This window comes from Primulina tabacum, chromosome 2 (assembly GCF_025594145.1).
Source record: "Primulina tabacum isolate GXHZ01 chromosome 2, ASM2559414v2, whole genome shotgun sequence".
NCBI lineage: Eukaryota > Viridiplantae > Streptophyta > Magnoliopsida > Lamiales > Gesneriaceae > Primulina > Primulina tabacum.
The window spans coordinates 4,054,017-4,072,628 of NC_134551.1; the positions used below are offsets into that span (position 1 = coordinate 4,054,017).

The following is an 18,612-nucleotide window of genomic DNA, read 5'->3' on the forward strand; positions in this document are numbered from 1 at the left end:
GTCGGTTCCAAGGATAAAAATCCTCGAAAAAGAAAATTCATTGAGAAACACGATGATCGCAAAATAGAGAATGATGTTCCTGAAGAAACACATGATGATCATAAAATAGAGAATGATGTTCCTGAAGAAACACATGACGATGAAAATGTTCTGTCAGAATCACAAACTGACGAGAATTGTGAAATCTCTATCAATTATATTAATACTGGAAAAACATGGAACCGAAAAGATATAGAAGAAATTGATGATATATTTTCTTATAATGTAGCAATCGACATCATAAATGATAATAAAGATCATGACCCAAAATCTTTTGGTGAATGTAAAAATCGGCATGATTGGATAAAATGGAAAGATGCCATCCAGGTTGAATTGGATTCGCTGAATAAACGTAATGTTTTTGGACCTATAGTCATTACACCTGAAGGTGTAAAACCTGTTGGATACAAATGAGTTTTTATTCGAAAGCGAAATGAGAAAAATGAAATTGTAAGATATAAAGCTCGACTTGTTGCACAAGGTTTTTCTCAAAGACCTGGAATTGATTATGAAGAAACGTATTCTCCCATGATGGATGCAATTACGTTTCGGTATTTGATTAGCTTGACGGTATCTGAAAATTTAGAAATGCGTCTTATGGATGTTGTTACAGCTTACTTATATGGATCACTTGATAGTAATATATATATGAAAATCCCTGAAGGATTTAAGATGCCTGAAGCACAAAGTTCAAAACCCAGAGAATGTTATTATGTGAAATTACAAAGATCATTATATGGGTTAAAACAATCCGGTCGAATGTGATATAATCGACTAAGTGATCACTTGATGAAAAAGGATATGTAAATAATTCAATATGCCCTTGTGTTTTAATTAAGAAAACAACATCCGGATGCGTAATTATTGCTGTATATGTTGATGATTTAAACATCATTGGAACGAATAAGGAAATTCAAGAAGTTGTGTCATACTTGAAGGAAGAATTTGAAATGAAGGATCTTGGAAAAACCAAGTATTGTCTGGGTTTACAAATTGAACAAAAAGAATGTGGAATGTTTGTTCACCAGACAAATTATACAGAAAAGATCCTTAAACGTTTTAATATGGATAAATCAAATCCTTTAAGTACTCCAATGGTTGTTAGATCATTAAATATAGAAAAGGATCCATTCCGTCCATGTGAAGATGATGAATATATTCTTGGTCCAGAAGTACCATATCTAAGTGCTATCGGTGCCCTTATGTATCTTACAAATTATACAAGGCCTGATATATCTTTTGCCGTAAATTTGTTGGCAAGATTTAGCACATATCCAACAAAGAGACACTGGAACGGAATTAAACATATATTCCGTTATCTACGAGGAACGACAAACTTGAGACTTTTGTATTCAAAAGATGCTAATCCAAGTATAATTGGTTATGCCGATGCTGGATACTTATCTGATCCACACAAGGCACGTTCCCAAACTGGATATGTATTTACTCGTGGAGGCACTGCAATTTCTTGGCGTTCACAGAAACAAACGTTCGTAACAACTTCATCAAATCATGCCGAGATTATTGCACTACATGAAGCAAGTCGTGAATGTGTGTGGTTAAAATCAATGACCCAACATATCCAAATATCACGCGGATTATCATTCGACGAGAAGCCTATGATACTATATGAAGATAATGCTGCATGTGTTGCTCAAATGAAAGAAGGATACATAAAAAGCGACAGAACTAAATATATTCCTCCTAAGTTCTTTGCATTCACCAAGGAGCTTGAGAAGAATAAATGTATTGATGTTCGTCACATTCAATCAAGTGAAAACTCATCAGATCTCTTCACAAAGACACTTCCTACGACAATATTCAGAAAACACATATATAATATTGGGATGCGCAATCTACGAAATTTGTGAAGAATTGTTCATGTCAACATGAGGGGGAGTTTACGTGACTGCACTCTTTTTCCCTTAGTAAGGTTTTTATCCCAATGGGTTTTTCCTAGTAAAGTTTTTAACGAGGCAGTATAAAAACACGTAATTAATACAATCATTATGATCATCATCACAAGGGGGAGTGTTGGAAAATAATATTTAAAATGTGTGTATTGAATATTTGAATGTTGAAAATAAGAGTTGTAAATATTGAAAATTAGTGTGTGATGATGTAGGTAATGATGTATTTTATTTTTTGATTATTTGTAAAGAAATTCTATAAATAGCCTCACCATTTGTGAAGAAATTCACAAGTGAGTAGAGAGGAAAATTTTATAAAGTGTGTAGTTTGATAATTTTGAGAGTTTGAGATTTTTACTTTTTACCATAAATTTTTACTTTTTCACAACACATATGATGTTTTTTTTAATAAAAAAAATAGGATTCTAAAACAGGTGCAGATAAGAGTGTTTTTAACTCGTTTTCTCCGTATGTAATCTACGCTGAATTAAATATTTATATTAAGAAATATCTTTGTTTAATTGGATGGTCATAGATGTAAAAATATTCATGTAAAAAGTGATGCTATTTTAGTATTAAATTAATTTAACTAAATTATTGTAATCTGGCAAAGAAATACAAACATTTTAAAACTTTTTCGAGTAATATAAATATCGTGATTCATTCGCGATATTTAATATTTCATTAATTTAATTATATATTAAAATAGCTGATGAATATGTCAGGATATTTCGATTCGAACTCGAACTTTAGTTTTAATTCAAACTGAATTCAAACAAAAAAATATTTAAATTTTTGACAAAAAAATATTTAAATTTTTGATATTTGAATCCAACTAGCTGAAACTCAGATGTTTATTTCAGGTCTTAAATTTTTTTATATGCAATTCAATTGGTTAGTTTATACCATAGTGCTAACCATCCAACCCGAAATGAACGGTCCCCGGGTCGGGTCTAGTCTAGTCCTAATTTGGCTCCAAATTAGTGGGCATCGAAAGCAAAAATTAGCAGATATTCTTTTTCCCGTCGTTCAAACAGAGTAGAGAAATTTCAATCGACCGGTGCACTGGCACCGTACCCCACCGTTTCAACCGCGATGTATGGCAACTCGGCGGCAATGATTGCTAAATCGAAACTCCAATCGAGGTCGGTCAATGATTGCTGGAGCGTTCTGGCATTGTATTTTCCCCACATCAATCCTAAAGATTCAGAGCTCAGACACTGCATAACATCCGATCTATTTCACTTCTTCTCCTCTCCTTCAAGTCAACAATTTATTTCTCAGGTACGTGTATTCTCGTAGTCTTCGTTTGGACCTTGCATTTTAAGAAATGTAGAAGCATAAGATGCGATTACTCTTTTTTCCTCGGTTTAGGTAATGGTCTCATTGAAAAATAAAAATGCAATGGAAGTTTGGTTTCAAATGTTATTGTTCTCGGTTCGCATTCCCGAGATTTCAGAAATATGGAGAAATCTCAAATGATGTATATTGTGTTATAACCACAGTGCGGAATGAAAGAGAATTCTAAATTCTCAATTCAACAGTGAGCCTATTTATACATGAAAGAAAGCAGGTAGGAAACGTATGAGTGTGTGAGTGTTTATAAAAGTGTGTTTACAAAATACACTTCTAATACTCCCCCTCAAGATGGAGAATGTATATTTTGAATACCCATCTTGACTATCAAGTCCCGAAATCTTTCTGGAAGCAGAGATTTTGTGAAGATATCAGCTAACTGCAAATGAGATGCAATGTAGAACACCTTGATGATCCCAGCTTGTATTTTTTCCCGCACAACATGGCAATCGATTTCGATATGCTTTGTTCGTTCATGAAATACTGGATTAGAGGCAATATGTATAGCTGACTGACTGTCACTGAACAAAGCTACTGGACCAGCGACGTCGGCACGCAAATCTTTCAATAAGCATAACATCCAGACCACTTCACAAGTACCATTGGCCATTGCTCTATACTCAGCTTCAGCTGAAGATTTGGACACAATGTGTTGCTTCTTTGATTTCCAAGATACAATAGAATCTCCAAGAAGTACACAAAAACCAGAAGTCGATCTTCGAGTATCTGGACAAGCTGCCCAATCAGAATCTGTGAAGAGGTTGAGCTTGAGAGTGGATGATGAACTGTAAAATAGTCCCTGGCCAGCCGTTCCCTTGATGTATTTAAGCACCGAGTATACTGCGTTAAGATGCTTATCTCGTGGGGCAGATACAAATTGACTAAGTCTGTTAATGCAGTAAGCCAAGTCGGGCCGAGTGACTGTGAGGTACAAGAGTTTCCCTACTAACTTACGATATAGGGAAGAATCAGGAAGTAACTCACCATCATCATGTGAAAGTTTGACGTTAATATCCATGGGTGTTGTTCGTGGTTTACAACCGAGAAAACCAGTGTCAGTGAGCAATTGTAAAGCATAATGACGCTGGCAGATATAAATTCCACGCGTTGATCGTGCAACTTCAAGTCCAAGGAAGTATTTTAAGTCACCCAAGTCCTTTAACCTAAACTAATCATTGAGAAATATCTTCAAGGCCTTAGCTTCTGCCTCATTATTCGTGGCTAAAACTACATCGTCCACATAGACCAACAGTGCTATGAAGGCATTGTTTTGAGTTCGGGTGAACAAAGAATGATCAGCATGTGACTGGACAAAGCCAATACGAAGTAAAGTGGAAGAAAACTTTGTATACCACTGTCGGGATGCTTGCTTAAGCCCGTATAAAGACTTGTGTAGCTTGCATACAGGATGATAAGGTGTCTCCCCCTTGATCTGATAACCAGGAGGTAGGGACATGTATACCTCTTCAGAAAGATCACCGTGCAAGAAAGCATTGTTAACATCTAGCTGCATCAAATGCCATCCACGCACAACAGCTAAAGCTAACAAAGTTCGAACTGTAACAAGCTTAGCAACAGGGGATAAGGTTTCAAAATAATCAATCCCTTCTTGTTGAGTATATCCCTTTGCCACTAAACGAGCCTTATATCGTTCAAGAGTGCCATCGGCCAAGAATTTTGCTTTGTATACCCATTTACATCCCACAACACTCTTCCCGGGTGGCAAGGATACAACAGTCCAAGTCCCATTGCATTCCAAGGCTTTCAATTCATCCAACATGGCCTGACGCCACTCCGGAGAAACAACAGCTTGGGAAAAAGTTTGAGGTTCAACAACAGTAGATATAGCATTAATCAAGACTTTATATGATGGAGATAACTTGCCATCATCTAGCACATTAGTTAATGGATGACTGGTAGAAGAAGAAAATGTTGAATTAGTGGTAAAGCAATGGTATTCTCGTAGATGAGATGGTTGAACATGGAGTCTACCAGAACGAGTATGCGGAGGATGTTCATCATTGTTAGGCGTGGAGATTGGTTCGGGTTGAGTCGGCAAAACACTATCACAGAAAGGATCCACTTGGGGTGTATGTTGACTCTCAAAGGGGAACACATTCTCATGAAAAACAATATCACAAGATATGTAAACCTCATTTGTTTCGAGATTAATGAGTTTATATGCCTTGTAACCAGGTGGATATCCAAGAAAGACAGATTTGATGGCTCGAGGGGAAAACTTTGTGCGTTGGCTTGGTAACGTGGAACCATAACATAAACACCCAAAGGACTTGAGATGTGAATAGTTTGAAGGCTTATGGTGTAACAATTCAAATGGAGATTTGTTATGCAAACGTGGAGAGGGTGTTCTATTTATTAGATAAGCTGCAGTAATGATGCAATCAGACCAATAAGGCAAGGGAGTGTGTGATTGAAACATTAAGGCGCGTGCAACATTCAAAAGATGTTGATGTTTGCGTTCCACGACAGAATTTTGCTGTGGACGCTCAACACAAGACTTGCAAGGGATTATACCTTTTGATCTAAAGAGGTCAGCGAAGTTTAATTCATGTGCATTATCAGACCTAACTGCTTTAATCTTGGCCCCAAATTGAGTTGAGATCAGCTGACAGAAATCAGGAAAGATGGTTAACATATCAGATTTCCTTCTTAGTAAATGAACCCAAGTGAAACGTGAGTGATCATCGACAATGGTGAGGAAATATTTATATCCTTCGACACTTATTTGGTGGAAAGGACCCCAAACATCAATGTGGAGAAGATCAAATGAAGCAGCACATGTGGAGTTATTGGAGAGAAATGATAATCTCTTTTGTTTGGACATATGACAAATAGAACAGTCAAATGATTCATGACGTTTTATTGATTCAATACCCAAAGTTTTACCTATTACAGAGAGTCTAGTTTAAGAAGGGTGGCCCATACGAAAATGCCACAGTTTGCTTTGAGTAGATGAAACATTACATATGGTTGGAGACAAACTTGAGGGATCTAGAATGTATAGGTTGCCAACTCGTTTACCCGTCCAAATCATCCTGCCCTCGGTGAAAACCTGAATATGACAAGAATCAGAGGAAAATGACACTGAACAATGCATGTCTCTAGTTAATGCACTGATGGATATGAGGTTAAAATGAAAGGCAGGAACACATAATACATTTTCAAGTAAGAAGTTAGAGGATAGAGAAACTGATCCTATATGTGTTGCCGTTGTATTGGATTTGTCTGGGAGTGTGACAGTGGTAGAGACAGGTGTAGACACATGATACAAGGATGGTGAACAACAGATGTGGTGAGTAGCACCAGTATCCAATACCCAATGCTTATGAATATTGGAAAGAACACTAAGACAAGAAGGAAATGTATCACTGAAACAAGAGACTGAGGCTTCACAAGTCTCATGCTGTTGTGAATCCAAAGAAGTACCATGATCAAGTTGGAGTTGAGAGCTCAAGAATGCAATGAGTTGTTTGCACTGGTCTGGACTTAGTGCATCTCGAGCTTGACTTTATTTCCTTTACCATCTCGACTGCCAAATGACCCTTTGACAGCCAGCAGCAATGTGAGGTGAATAAAAAGATGAGGAAGACTTATTCATAGATGAATTCGGCACATCATTGTGAATTGATCGTTGCCTCTCTTACTGCATAATCAGTGAGAAGATCTTCGATATGGTAGGCAATGGATCCATCATGAGAATCTGAGCTCGATTCTGAGCATAAGACTCATTTAATCCCATGAGGAACTGTATGCTGCATTCCTGATTGTGATGGTTAACCCAATCCTTCATCGCACCACATTTACACACCGAAACTGGTTGAAACTCTTTCAATTCATCCCAAAGTGTTCTCATCCGCGTGTAATATGTGCCAACCTCCATAGAACCTTGCTGTAATCCACTTAACAGCTTCTTAATTTGGAAGATACGAGGAGCATTGCTCTGTTGAAAACGATCGCGTAGATCTCCCCAAATTTCATGTGCTGTTGAAAAATACAGCAAGCTATCGGCGATTTCACGATTAACTGAATTCAGTATCCATGATGTCACCATACTATTGCACCGTAACCACGATCCATATAATAGGTCATCAATTGGGGGTCGTGCAAAGCTACCGTCAACAAATCCAAGCTTATTCTTGGCTGTTAAAGCCATTGACATAGCACGATTCCAAGTATTGTAGTTCGTACCTGTGAGACTATGCGACACTAAATTCAAGCCTGGGTGATCAGCATTGTACAAGTAGAAGGGGCTGCTGGAATCTTCCAGAGATACTCGAGCAGCTGCCTGAGTGTTTGAAGCTTGATTACCTTTGGCCATGGAAGCCAGTTTACAGAGATTGGAGCAGTTTCGATAGCTCTGATACCATTTCAGAAATATGGAGAAATCTCAAATGAAGTATATTGTGTTATAACCGCAGTGCGGAATGAAAGAGAATTCTAAATTCTCAATTCAACAGTGAGCCTATTTATACATGAAAGAAAGCAGGTAGGAAACGTATGAGTGTGTGAGTGTTTATAAAAGTGTGTTTACAAAATACACTTCTAATACGAGATAAATACAAAATCTGAAGACAGCTTCTTCATTGGAATAAGATTTTTGAAAGCAGGGTAGTTTTATAGCATGATTAATGTTTGATTGAATCTACTTATCCTATACTGATATCCATACGCAAAGTATCATCATATAATCGTACAAGAAAGGCTTATTTTGTGTAACTTTCTAATTTTGATGGATAGGTAAAAGAGGATGGTCACTTCTTCTACTTACCTTTGGACTTTCAGCAGTTCCGGAAAGTATGTGCAGTTGAGGCATTTTTCGTAGCATTAGAGGAAAAATCTAAAGATGCTCTGCTGTGCATGAGTGCTGCAGTGCACAAGGTACATAGAAAGAGTAGTGTTTGTGTATTTTAAGAAGCCATTGCATGTTGTGCTTGGAAATGATTTTTACATGCTTTCAAATTCTAGCAGGTCCTTTTCATAAGAGAAGATCTCAGTGAAAATCATGCCAAGGTTAATATCCGTCTGCACAACTACCCGGAGTCCATGATTGCTCTAAAGAATCTGAAGGCCGCCTATATTGGTAATGCTGTGAATCTTTTCAACTATTGTTTTTAATATATAGGAGTTATTTGTGATGAAAATTGCTTTACAGGGTAAATAATTGTGGTTCCTTAATTGAATGATGAAATAGATAGGCTTGTATCAGTACGTGGAACAGTGATAAAAGTTAGTACAGTCCGCCCTATGGTGATGCAAATGAGTTTTTCCTGTGCTAAATGCGGGACTACTATTACATGTGGCTTTCCTGAGGGGAAATTTTCTCCACCATCAAAATGTGAAATGCAAGCTTGCAGGAGTCGATATTTTGATCCAATCAGATCTAGTGCTCGGTCAATTGATTTCCAAAAGATCAGGTGTGGCTGCGGACATTTCATCAACTGCCATGCTTAAGAAAATTCCCTCCTTATATGTTATAGCAAGACCATACTATCTGTCTGATACTTTCCTAATGTAACGTAATGTGATTTATAGGATTCAGGAGCTGCTGAAATCCGAACATCACGAAGAAGGGCATGTTCCCCGGACTGTTGAATGTGAGCTGACTGAAGATCTTGTGGATGCATGCGTTCCTGGTGATGTTGTGACTGTCATTGGCATAATACGAGTGATCAATAGTTATATGGATATTGGAGGAGGTATGTGAAACTATCTGCTGCAACATCCACAATATTCTCCCAGTCTTATGTGCCATCTAATGAGGACTTGGAAGGATTTTTAAGATGAAAGTCAAACTTACACCATCTCCTCAACTTTTGTCCTGTTGATGTATCTTCTTGTATTTATATCGTGTTCCCCAAACAATAGGTTTTTTGTCAGATATAAAAATCAGGTCTACCTGACAAAAATATTTCCATTGCAATTCCTGAAATTCAACATAATATTTCCATTATTTACATGATTCCTAAACATGTACTGAACAGAACAGAACTGCTTTGATTTCTTCTGTGGCAGGAAAGTCAAAAGGCAAAAATCAAGCACTGTATTATTTATACGTTGAAGTTGTTTCAATAACAAACTCAAAGTCACAATCCTTGACTGAGGATGTGCAAAATGCCAATGCCAAGAATATAGAGCGTTTTGATTTATATTCATTTTCTCCCAGAGATCTAGAATTCATTGTAAAGTTCTCCGAGGAGCATGGCTCTGATGTCTTTCGTCAAATTCTGCAATCAATTTGTCCATCCATTTATGGGCATGAGCTTGTTAAAGGTATATGAAAATTATTCTGATTGACTTTCTTTCAATTAATCTATAACCATGAAAAATGAGATTAAGAACCATTGTGTCGCTATACCCTTTAATTTTAAGAATGTTATCCAAGAATAAGCATTTAGATTGTAGGTATAATATTGGCATTGTTCAATCAAAACCATGATTCTGGTGACGTATCAGATTTAGCTCCTTCAACACACCATATTACTTTTTCTAAATATGACAATTATACACAATCCAAGAATGGTTCATCTCTATGAATACGTAACTGAGGTTTCCGATTTATTACCAGGCAATAGCTAGAAATCTGTAAACCTTGTCTTATTTTTGACCTAAAATGCCACACTGCCATTCCAGTGAAAAAATAGAATAGAATCTAACCCATCTTAACCTGTAATTTGTGATGGAATATTGTGGTGCCATTCTCCGGTACTTAATAAATATACTATTTATTGCAATCATTCTTTACCAAGAGATACTCACTTTCGCTCATCACATGAGCATCTGGTTTACAAGCAGACTTCAGAGGTTCTATTGTTGTTTATGCATTTGAATAGTATAGCTGGTTTGTTGAATTTAAAACATAAGTTTGGATGTCAGAAAATGGTGAATGTGCTATTTTTCTTCTTTTCTTTGTTTGTTAAAGCCGGAATTACATTGTCCCTGTTTGGTGGTGTTCGAAAGCATTCTATGGATCAGAATAAGGTACCTGTCAGAGGAGATATCCATATAATTATTGTTGGTACGTAATTTATGTTCTATTTTTTCTTGCATTGAATTGGAACCAACTTTGCCAGTTCTTTTAGTTTTTTCTGTTTCCAAAATTCACCTACAGTTGATGGGAGCATTTAAACTCTTGAAATTTTGATATTTATAATTATAATTATTATTTATCCATTTAATTAGGTGATCCTGGACTTGGTAAAAGTCAACTTCTTCAAGCAGCAGCTTCGGTTTCTCCACGTGGCATCTATGTTTGTGGTAATGCCACAACAAATGCTGGCCTTACTGTTACAGTGGTAAAAGATCCTATGACAAGTGACTACGCTTTTGAGGCTGGTATATTGTCTTCTGCCACTACTATAACCAAGTTGACTGTTTTGGGAGTGTCAAGTTTTGTTTGGAAATTATAACTAGCATCTTAATTGCTGAAGATTAATACAATTTTGGTTTGATGTCCATTCCTTCTTTCTTCTCTCTCTATCTCTGTTTCAAACTTAGTTAGTGGTTGTTTGATTTCAAATTCTACTCTTCCAGATGTTAATTTACCGTGCAGATCCTTGTATTTATTCTCTCATATACTCAAAGACACGAGCACTATCCCATAAAGATACGAATTTTTTCTTCACATAAATAATTCTTTCATGCATATTTATAGAGAGCATAAACTTACTAATATTTTGTTGGATTAGGTTTTGCAACTCTTATTTAACCTTTATCTCTCAGAGAATGTACAAATTTTAATAAACGTCTTTTCAAAAATTCTTTTTTCCAAGTAAGAGACAATTTCGGTCTTTGTTCTCGGTTAACTTTGAAATAATGTCAGGTGAAGACCAAGAGTAGGGGGAAGGGATATCTTAGAAAAGTAAAACATCTGTGCTTGGTACTCATATAAACGGAATATCCTGATGTCAAATGACCTTCAAACAGGCCAAAAACCGTTGAGATTGAATAATTAGTTTCCACATATACAATTATATAACATTTAGGACAACTAAACACTTCACCCAGAAGAATCCCTGAGCTGGGCTAAATATTATTTTTATCTGTTCCTCATATATAGAAATTCAATCAGATCATACTTATATAGGCTTTGTATACAAAATAAACACACATGGCTAAAATCAACAATCATGTTCTTTTACAGGTGCCATGGTACTCGCTGACAGTGGATTATGCTGTATTGATGAGTTCGACAAAATGTCAGCTGACCACCAGGTTTGTCAACTCATGACTCGTTCCATGGACAGGACTTCGTTATCCAAATGAAACTTTGTTATCATGTAATGTCTTTAGGCACTATTGGAAGCTATGGAACAGCAGTGTGTGTCTGTTGCAAAGGCAGGACTTGTGGCAAGTTTATCAGCAAGAACATCTGTTTTAGCGGCGGCAAACCCTGTTGGGGGTCATTATAAGTACTGCCACTAATTTAGATCCAAACTATGGTTTACTGCGTCTTTTTCCCTTTTATTGCCCAGCATCCATTATCTCCAAAAAATTCCCTTTTCCTTTTCCTTTTCTTTTTCCAAATGGGAAGAGGAACAAAGGATTAGCTACAGGCTTTCTGTATGCATGCTCTGACTCAGATGCTCTGGTATTTATCGCATCTATACAATTTATTTTAAACATTAGTTCTGTTTTCAAGTTTGTAGTCTAATTGCAGCCGTGCGAAAACTGTGAACGAGAATCTGAAAATGAGTGCTGCACTCCTCTCACGATTTGATTTGGTTTTCATATTACTTGATAAGCCTGACGAGTTGCTGGATAAGAGGCTTTCCGAGCACGTAATGTCAGTAAGTCATTCCGCCAGCGGTCAAAACAGATGCATGAGTACAAGACATTCAATAGCTGGTTTTATGCACTTGATTTGAGATCACTTTTCCGGCTAGATGCATGCTTCACTGTCTTTTTGAACCTTAACATTCACTCTATACCAGCATTTCGCGGAGTTAAAATGAGCAGTTTGATAACTTGATGTCCCAAGTCTTGGGAGACAATTCCAAATGCTCAAATATGGATTTGTTAGGAAACTATTGCAATATTTAAAAGTTAAGGACATGAAATAATTCAGAAGCCCGAATGCTTGCATGTTACCGTTTCAAAATCCCAGGCTAAAAATTCCTGTTAATACTTTTTCACACTGAATAATAGAAATCATATCTGGATGAATCTTAACATTCTTACTGTCACAGTACTTTGTTCATTGCTTTTATGGTTCTGCAATTCCTGAAGAACAATGTATGACCTACTCCTAATGAAGGAAACGCAAGATAGAACCAGCTCTAGATAAACGTGTTCTCTTTAAAAAGCTTCTGGAATCATCAATAGATTAGCTTCATGGAGTCTTAATATACAATTAGACCATCATATTTAAAATATTCTGATTTTAAATATTAATCATGGAATTATATTATTAACAGCTTCATGCTGGTAATGGCCATGCGTCACCCTCCGGAAAGAGGTTATGTAGAGGTGATGTTTCAATATTTGTAAATCATTCACCATATGATTCTCTTGACGCCAAGTTTAAATTGCCACAATGCAGAACCAAGGGATATTAGGGGCGTAGATATGACTTTGCAAAGTGGTTCCTTAATTATGAGGTTGAGACTGGACCCTAAGAAAGAAAGTGATTTTGTTCCACTGCCCAGTCCACTTCTGCGTAAATACATTGCTTATGCAAGGACTTTTGTCTTTCCAAGGTGATCTGTTGTTCTTATTCCAAATGTCAAAAATCTAGTTAGTACTATATTTACTTGCAACCTTTTGTTCAATTAAGGATGACAAAACCAGCAGCAGATATTCTGCAGAAGTTTTACTTACAGCTAAGAGACCATAATACGTCTCTCGATAGTACTCCAATAACAGCAAGGCAGCTAGAAAGCTTGGTAAGATTAGCAGAAGCTAGGGCTAGGGTGGACTTGAGGGAAGAAATTAGTGCTCAAGATGCTTTGGTAAGTTTATCCTGTAAAGAATGGTTGTTCCAGATGGTTTTCAACAAAATTCAGAATTGTTTTTTGTACTGAATTTTCACAGGATGTTGTTGAAATAATGAAAGACTCATTGTATGATAAATATGTTGACGAGAATGGCTTTGTTGATTTTGGACGAAGTGGTGGAATGAGTCAACAGAAAGAAGCCAAGCGTTTTTTAAGTGCACTGAATAAGCAATCCGAAATGCAGCAGAAAGATTGTTTCTCTATAGCTGTATGGAAGCAGGACTTATTCTTTTCTTCCTTTGATATGTATTTAACTAACCAAAACAACCGTGGAGACAAGAGTCTGATTCACTGATCTTTTGTGCAGGAAATATATAGTTTGGCAGATAGAATCGGTTTAAGGGTTGCAGATATTGACACATTCGTGGATAATCTAAACAATGTTGGTTATCTTTTGAAAAAAGGCTCAAAGACATACCAGGTTTTGCGCTATTTTGACTTCATAAATCCATTTGGGCATTTTTGGGCAAAGTGCCGGTGCTATCTTTAAGTACTTCAGTTAAATGCCAACGCGCATAAATAATATTCAAACTTCTGCACGGGAAATATAACCATATTAAGGATTTCCAATTTTTTTTCGTACTGCAGGTGCTATCTTCTTCTTATTCTCGCAGTCAATCATCATCTAGGTTAAGATAAGACCTGCAGCTCTATGGAACAGGCTAAGCTGTGAAGTCGATTGGTTAGCCATTACGTGATGGTCAACTCATGAGCTGGCATTATTTGTGTTTTAGATTATATTGAGTGTCATTAGGCTTGTATGTTAAGATCCCTCATGCAAGCAGAATCATAACCCTCCCAAAAGTCAGCAGTCGTAAGCCAAAACAAACCACCGGATTGTATTTTAACTTAGAAGTTTAACTATGCGTTCGTAATCTACAGTTCTTTCGCTAAATTATACCTATAGCTTTTTATTCCAAGTCACCCAATTAGTCCTTGAAAAAGCCATTGCGATAGTTGCAGACTAATGCCATCTTTTTTCCTTATTTGGACATGTGGAAGCATCCTAAAGTCCATTATTTTAGAATGGTTTCTTTGGTTTTGCATATTCATTCTGATTCACAGTTGCCATTATGGTATGCATGATTTATCATGCCAATTAAGGGTATATCTCTTAGCTCATGTTTTTAATTCCATTTTTATAAGTAAAAATGGATCTACATGCGGTGCCGATAATGGATCTCAATTGTGACCAGTTTCTCCTTTGAGATTCAGAACCAAGGTGTTCCAGTCAGCTTGTACTGAACTTAATATGATTCCATTACAAGTCCGCGAATTTCAGTTTATTGTGGGTTACTGTTCCAGTTAAGGCTTGAAAAAAATGGTATGATATGTCGAAAACAGTCAATGATGTTGGAAAATTTCCATTTTTTTCCTTAATAAAGTACATTACTATTACATTGACTGCTAAGCAGACTAGGAATCGCCGCCTTCATCTTCGTCTGCAGGATCAAGCTTCCACTCACTATGATAATATGAGTTTGGCAATCCCAACCAAAACTTGAAAGCCTCTGCTGCTCTTTTTCTTTCCCTTCTTCTGTCTTGTCTAGCCCTAGAGGCATGCTTACTGGTAAACATCCTTGAGTGCATTTCTACATAGATTCTCTTATACTTAGTTTTATTCGGATGTATCCCGTTTTCCTCCATGCACGCAACAATCTCCAGAGCTTTCTTGAAGAAAGCTGCCCTGACACAAATATCCGCCACAGCATCTAAGAGTCCTTCATCCGGTTCCAATGGTGGCACAGCGGGTGGGGTGCTAGATTCTTCACCTCCACTTTCAATTGTGCACCTCTCCTTTATTTCATTCCATAGTAAAAGTGCTTCTCCTGGCTTTCTAGCCAATGCTATCCCATTTGCCAGACTTCCATAAGTGGCCACGTTTGGATACAACCCATTTTCTTTCATTCTCTGAATTACAGTTTTAGCTTCATCAACCTTTCCGAGTTTGCAGTATCCTTCCACAAGCATGTTCCATGCAATTAAATCAACTTTCACCCGAGAGTCGATGAGCATCTCATCAAACACCTTAGCAGCTAATTTTGGCTGGCCAGATGAAGCAAAAGCTTTCATCAAAGTAGTATAACTTACTTTTGTAGGGGCAATACCTCTTTTCCGCATCTCATTAAAGTATGATAGTGCACCTGCACTGTCATCAACCAATATGCATCCATCAATTAATGTATTATAAGAAACCACGTCTGGTTCCATTTTCGCCTCATTGATCATCTCCCTGATGAGAATCTCTGCCTTGTCAATCTGCAGTTGCTGACAATATCCCTTCAGAAGAATATTATAAGTGACGAGGTTAGCAGGCACATGTATTCTGGCCATCTCAGCCAGCACTTGTCGAGCCTTATCCATTGATCCATCCCTTACAAATGCAGAAATAACTGTCGTGTAAGTTACATGGTCTGGATGGCTAGCACTATCCTTTTGGTGCCTCATGGCTTCCAGCATCCTCACCGTGTCAGCAACACGACCTGCCTTCATATAACCTTTCATTAAGGTTGTGTAAATTCTTGAATCAGGTGCAAACACGGTAGGCAATTCCGGTGGTTCGCTGTTAAAATCCATTGAATTTGGGAGTAATATTTCAAATACATCACTCCCATTACTCATTTCATCATCCGTATACGGATCTTCGTCACATGATTCTCTCAAAATCCTACATAGATCTTTCCTTCCTTCTCTCATACCCTGAACCATTTTCTCTGCAGTCTCTAAATCACCGAAACCTACATAAGCAGCTACTAGGGAATGCAACGTTGTCATGCACAAAGCTATCCCCTTTCCAATCACCCTCTCCAAAACAAACACAAGCAAGTCTTTCCTCCCGACTCTTGCGCACAGCTTGATCATGATATTATAAGTCAACACATCCGGCTCACATCCGAACTCTGGCATTTCAACAAACAGTTGGTGAAACCTCTTTGTATCACCAAGATTGGCACAAGAATTGAGCACCGCGTTGTAAGCACCTGTATCCGGCCTCGAGTCCTTAACTATCTCAGCATCCGTAAATCTTCTAATCCTTTTCATCACCGAATTGAATAGTTTTATTGCTTCAAAAGGGCCGTCGTCTCCCGAAGCAGCGAGCCTACTTATCACAGCACTCCACGCCTTGACGTGAGGAAGATAACCAGACTTGAGCATGGATTTGACAATAGATGTGGCGTAAAGAGTGTGCCCCCCTTTGGCAGCTGCCACCGCGAGTAGCCCAAGGGAATTGGCATCGAGTCGGTGGAGCTGGCGTTCGTGGCGGAGCCTTTGAATTATCGATTGGGCTCTAGTCAAGCCCTCCACCGTATTTTGATAGGATAATTGTGAAACTAGTCGGCTAAGGCACGTGGGATTTGCGAGATGGGCTTGTTGGTTGTAAAGCAACCAGGCTTCTTCAGTTTTCCTTTGCTGGAGTAGAGTGAGTAATGCTTGGTCTAGGGAATTGGGACACTGTTTTTGAGTGGCGGGGTAAGAAAGATAGATATCAGAGGAATTGGTAGCTGTTCGAACAAGAAATGATGGGGGCTTGTGAGTTGTAGGAGGGGAAGATGAGCTGACGGAAGGGAAGAGGGTGGCGGAGGAAGGCGGCGGCGCGGCCCAGTGGAGGATGAGCTTGTGGGTGGTGCTCATGGCTGGCCCATTTGGTTTGGAAAAAGTCTGGATTTATTTGGGAATCCTGGAGGAGGGAGTTTCAGTGATTAGAATTTAGATGGATATTTTTTTAAGGGTTAATTAATGGTTTGATTTTGGGTGGAGAGGGAAAGTACCACGTCTGACTTATGCTTGTCCTCTTGTTTGGCATGAATTGATTGGGTTATTTCTGCACATCCTTTTAGGTTCGTTTTTTTTAAAAAAAACAATTGGAGAAACATTTTTGTTGATATTAAAAGAAAATATACGATAAAAAATAAAAATCTCAGATTCATGAAATGTATTAAATTTTGTCAATTTAATTGTGTTTTTTTTTCATAAATTGAAAAATCTATTTATAAATTTTTTTTGGAAATAATCCGAAAATAAATACATCATCACACAATGATTTTTAATATTTAAAAGTCTTATTTCAACATTCAACAATTTCAACTTTTTATTTTCAACCGTTGCCTTTTTTCCCTTGGAATTTCTTGGTTTTTAAATCAATCACTCGTGAGACGGTACGTTTTATTCGGTCAATGTTTAAAGTGAAAAAATGTTTTTAAAACAAAAATAAATTATATATTTTTTGAAATTAATTCGTGAAACAAGATCTTAAAAGTTTTTATGATAATATAAATGAAATATTTTAAAATCAATAATATTTAGACTAATACTTTCATCTTTTGTAGGGGTGTAAATAAACCAAGCCGTTTGAAATATTCGAAACTCGATTCGATAAAAGCTCGTTTAATGAGTCTCGTTAGGATAAACAAACAAATCTCAAACTTTATAATATTCGGCTCATTAGCTCGTGAACATATCCGTCTGTAACTTCATGAGTCAATTTTTAGAAGAAAAAATAATAGTTTTGATATTTAATTTATTAATTTTGCACTTTACTTGTGAAATATATAGAAAAATCTATTAAATTTATTTATTATAATAAATTTACAAATTTTAATAAGAATATTATATTTTTATCTAAATATATAATTTATTTTTTAGTTAATTTAATAAAAATTTAAATGTATAATTCATATTTATTAAGCTCGTTAGATTTGATAAAATGTTGAATAAACTCGTCAGCCATGAATTTATTCGTTGAATAAAGCTCGAACTCGGCTCCACTCGATTATATCCTTGATCTTTTGAGCTTAAAAGATATATATCACATTTATCAAATCCAACATATCGATTTGACTCACGAGTGATATCCATTTTATTATTTGATATCCATTTTATTGGAATTTTTATTTAAATTTCAAATCAACAATATTTGATTCTCAAGCAAATGCAACCTGATGCATCCATATATCTGCAATAGGGTGTCCACATCGTGCATGAAATGAGATGTTATAAAATGAGCTTAGTATATGTTAAATCGATTTTTTTAATATAAGAAGTTCATCCAAATTCAAAACAAAAAAATAGAATACATCTTTATTTTTTTATTGAAGCCTCGGCCCACCACCGGAGGGGATCCCTAAGGGGAGGATCTCCGTATTGAGTTCTCTTTTTGTGGTCCGGCCTCCGGAAGTTCTCAGGAAAAAAAGAATATCCCTAAGCTAAACCAACAAGCGCAGGGTTCTCTGGGAGAGAGCCCGGTAGGGATGGCAATGGGCCGGGACGGGGGCGAGTTTGCCATCCTCATCCCC

The 18,612-nt window shown here is 37.0% G+C and overlaps 2 protein-coding genes across 2 annotated transcripts; one reads left to right on the forward strand and one right to left on the reverse strand.

The window, feature by feature from the left end:
• The first annotated feature begins 2,902 nt into the window (after nucleotides 1-2,902).
• On the forward strand, nucleotides 2,903-14,332 carry LOC142526428 (putative DNA helicase MCM8). Its single transcript, XM_075630835.1, has 17 exons — nucleotides 2,903-3,233; nucleotides 8,064-8,204; nucleotides 8,295-8,406; nucleotides 8,518-8,740; nucleotides 8,859-9,022; nucleotides 9,339-9,596; nucleotides 10,246-10,341; nucleotides 10,506-10,658; nucleotides 11,467-11,537; nucleotides 11,616-11,734; nucleotides 11,983-12,112; nucleotides 12,740-12,791; nucleotides 12,865-13,021; nucleotides 13,099-13,273; nucleotides 13,356-13,526; nucleotides 13,626-13,739; nucleotides 13,907-14,332. Exons 1-17 carry the CDS (start codon nucleotides 3,045-3,047, stop codon nucleotides 13,955-13,957), a joined length of 2,376 nt encoding a protein of 791 aa, XP_075486950.1. The 5' UTR covers nucleotides 2,903-3,044; the 3' UTR covers nucleotides 13,958-14,332.
• A 337-nt stretch (nucleotides 14,333-14,669) lies between these two features.
• Nucleotides 14,670-17,069, reverse strand: LOC142526437 (pentatricopeptide repeat-containing protein At3g09650, chloroplastic). The gene has a single exon (XM_075630845.1). The coding sequence runs from the start codon at nucleotides 16,949-16,951 to the stop codon at nucleotides 14,735-14,737; it is 2,217 nt and encodes a 738-aa protein (XP_075486960.1). The 5' UTR covers nucleotides 16,952-17,069; the 3' UTR covers nucleotides 14,670-14,734.
• Nucleotides 17,070-18,612: the final 1,543 nt, after the last annotated feature.